The sequence below is a fragment of the Malania oleifera genome, chromosome 11 (genome assembly GCF_029873635.1).
Source record: "Malania oleifera isolate guangnan ecotype guangnan chromosome 11, ASM2987363v1, whole genome shotgun sequence".
Classification (NCBI taxonomy): Eukaryota; Viridiplantae; Streptophyta; class Magnoliopsida; order Santalales; family Ximeniaceae; genus Malania; species Malania oleifera.
Genome location: NC_080427.1, coordinates 23258496 through 23260343, shown reverse-complemented (window position 1 = coordinate 23260343; position 1848 = coordinate 23258496). Strand labels below are relative to the sequence as shown.

The 1848-nt window shown below is 38.3% G+C and overlaps 1 protein-coding gene across 1 annotated transcript; it reads right to left on the bottom strand.

Moving 5' to 3' along the window:
* Positions 1-322: 322 nt before the first annotated feature.
* Positions 323-1215, bottom strand: LOC131168595 (large ribosomal subunit protein uL11-like). Its single transcript, XM_058128151.1, has one exon. The coding sequence runs from the start codon at positions 1084-1086 to the stop codon at positions 586-588; it is 501 nt and encodes a 166-aa protein (XP_057984134.1). The 5' UTR covers positions 1087-1215; the 3' UTR covers positions 323-585.
* Positions 1216-1848: the final 633 nt, after the last annotated feature.

Below are 1848 nucleotides of genomic sequence, written 5' to 3'. Positions count from 1 at the left end.
GAGTAAATTTTAACAACCGTCTTGGCTTCCCCCCTGTACTTAAGAGGTACACTTCATCCCCTCCATCTACTTACTCTGAAAACTCTTAAATTCCTTCCTATTTATACTTACAAACATGGTGTTAATTTGCAAATGCCCATAACTTATCAGAGAGTTTAGAATTTTTTTCTCAAGCAGATGGGGGACTTCATGACACAACATTGATGTTGAATAGTGCCAGAGTGAAAAATGATCTCTTCCCCAGCACAACACATAAACAGAATCATAGTACAAAATGGTTTTGAATAAATGGGCATTCAACCATACACTGAGGCATCAATCCTTGAAAATTTTAATCAGTATCCCTTCCAAACACTGCAACATTTATCGATAAATCTTGATTCTACATGACCATAAATAAGCAATCAAATTTGCGATCAGAGGTCTACATTTTCAAAACAATACCCATGTGCTAATATAGAGCTAGTCTCTGTGCAATGAACGCAATTCATCAAAGATTTATCAAGCTCTAAATAACTAGAAAACATAATCGAAAATTGAGAATATCACAAAAATCGAAGGAAATGCCCTCACTGTAGGTTCGGCTTAATCCTGTGGAATCTCCACATCGCCGTCGGCGATCTCCTGCTGTAGATCCTTAGGGTCATTACCATCGACAGTACACCCAACCGACACGCAGGTGCCGAGAATCTCCTTGACGGTCCCGCTCAAGTCCTTGGCCATGGACCGGGGCCGCATGACCTTCGCGATCTCGATCACGTCATCTAGAGAGATGTTCCCAGAGTGCTTGATGTTCTTGGTCTTCTTCCGATCCCGCTCGGGCTCTTTGAGGGCCTTGATGACTAGGGCGGCGGCGGAAGGGACGACTGAGACCTTGGCCTGGCGGTTCTGGACGGTGAGCTTGACGGTAACGCGGAGACCCTTCCAGTCCTTGGCGGTCTCTTTGGCTATGTCTTCTCCGATCTTCTTTGGTGAGAGACCGAGAGGTCCGATTTTCGGAGCGAGAGAACTGGCAGCGCCGACCTCGCCGCCAGTGACTCTCACGTAGACATCCACAACCTGACTGGGGTCGAACTTCGGCGGCATCTTCTTCTACCGGCGCTGCGCGGGACAACCAAATTTCGGAGAAAGAGGGGAGGGGGGCAGAGGATGCGAGGGAGGCGACGAAGTCGGGCTAGGGCTCATATAAACTAGGGTTTTAGACACACTACGAAATGACGCATTTGTCCATCTGGCCGTCTGGTTTTTTTTATTTTTTATTATTTTTTCTTTTTTTTTAAGAACAAGCAAAACATTAATTAATTCAGTAATTTATAAACTTCACCTCACTATATATAATTATCTCATATTGAATTTGTAAATAAAATTAATAAAAAACAATTAACATAATAATGAAATCATTGTTTGAATGAGATTATTGCTTTATATAGTAACGTAGAATGAGTGTGAGAATGATAATTTTTATTCCTTTTTAATTTTACTTGTCGCAACAACAAATTAAAAAATAGGTTCTTTTGTATAAGTTCAATAAAAAAATTATTTTTTTTTGAAATTTTTTGCATTCTTTTGGTTCGTAATACCTTTCTCAATTTTAATAAATAACAATAATAAAAAATTATAATCAAAAGTAGTAGCAGCGAAAAATATATTTTAATAGGAATATTATTAATATATCTTAGACGACAACGACGACGACAACAACAACAAAAATAATAATAATAATAATAATAATAATAATAAGTGTTTTTTGTCATTCCCAATGAAGCTTTTAAAATCATGAAAAATTAAGGCTTGAACCATACTTTTTAAGCAATTAAAATAAAATTGTGAACGAAATAATTGAAGCAT

What these genes read in the sequence shown, in the direction of transcription:
- LOC131168595 (XM_058128151.1), bottom strand. Translation starts at nt 1,086, where the DNA reads ATGCCGCCGAAGTTCGACCCCAGTCAGGTTGTGGATGTCTACGTGAGA.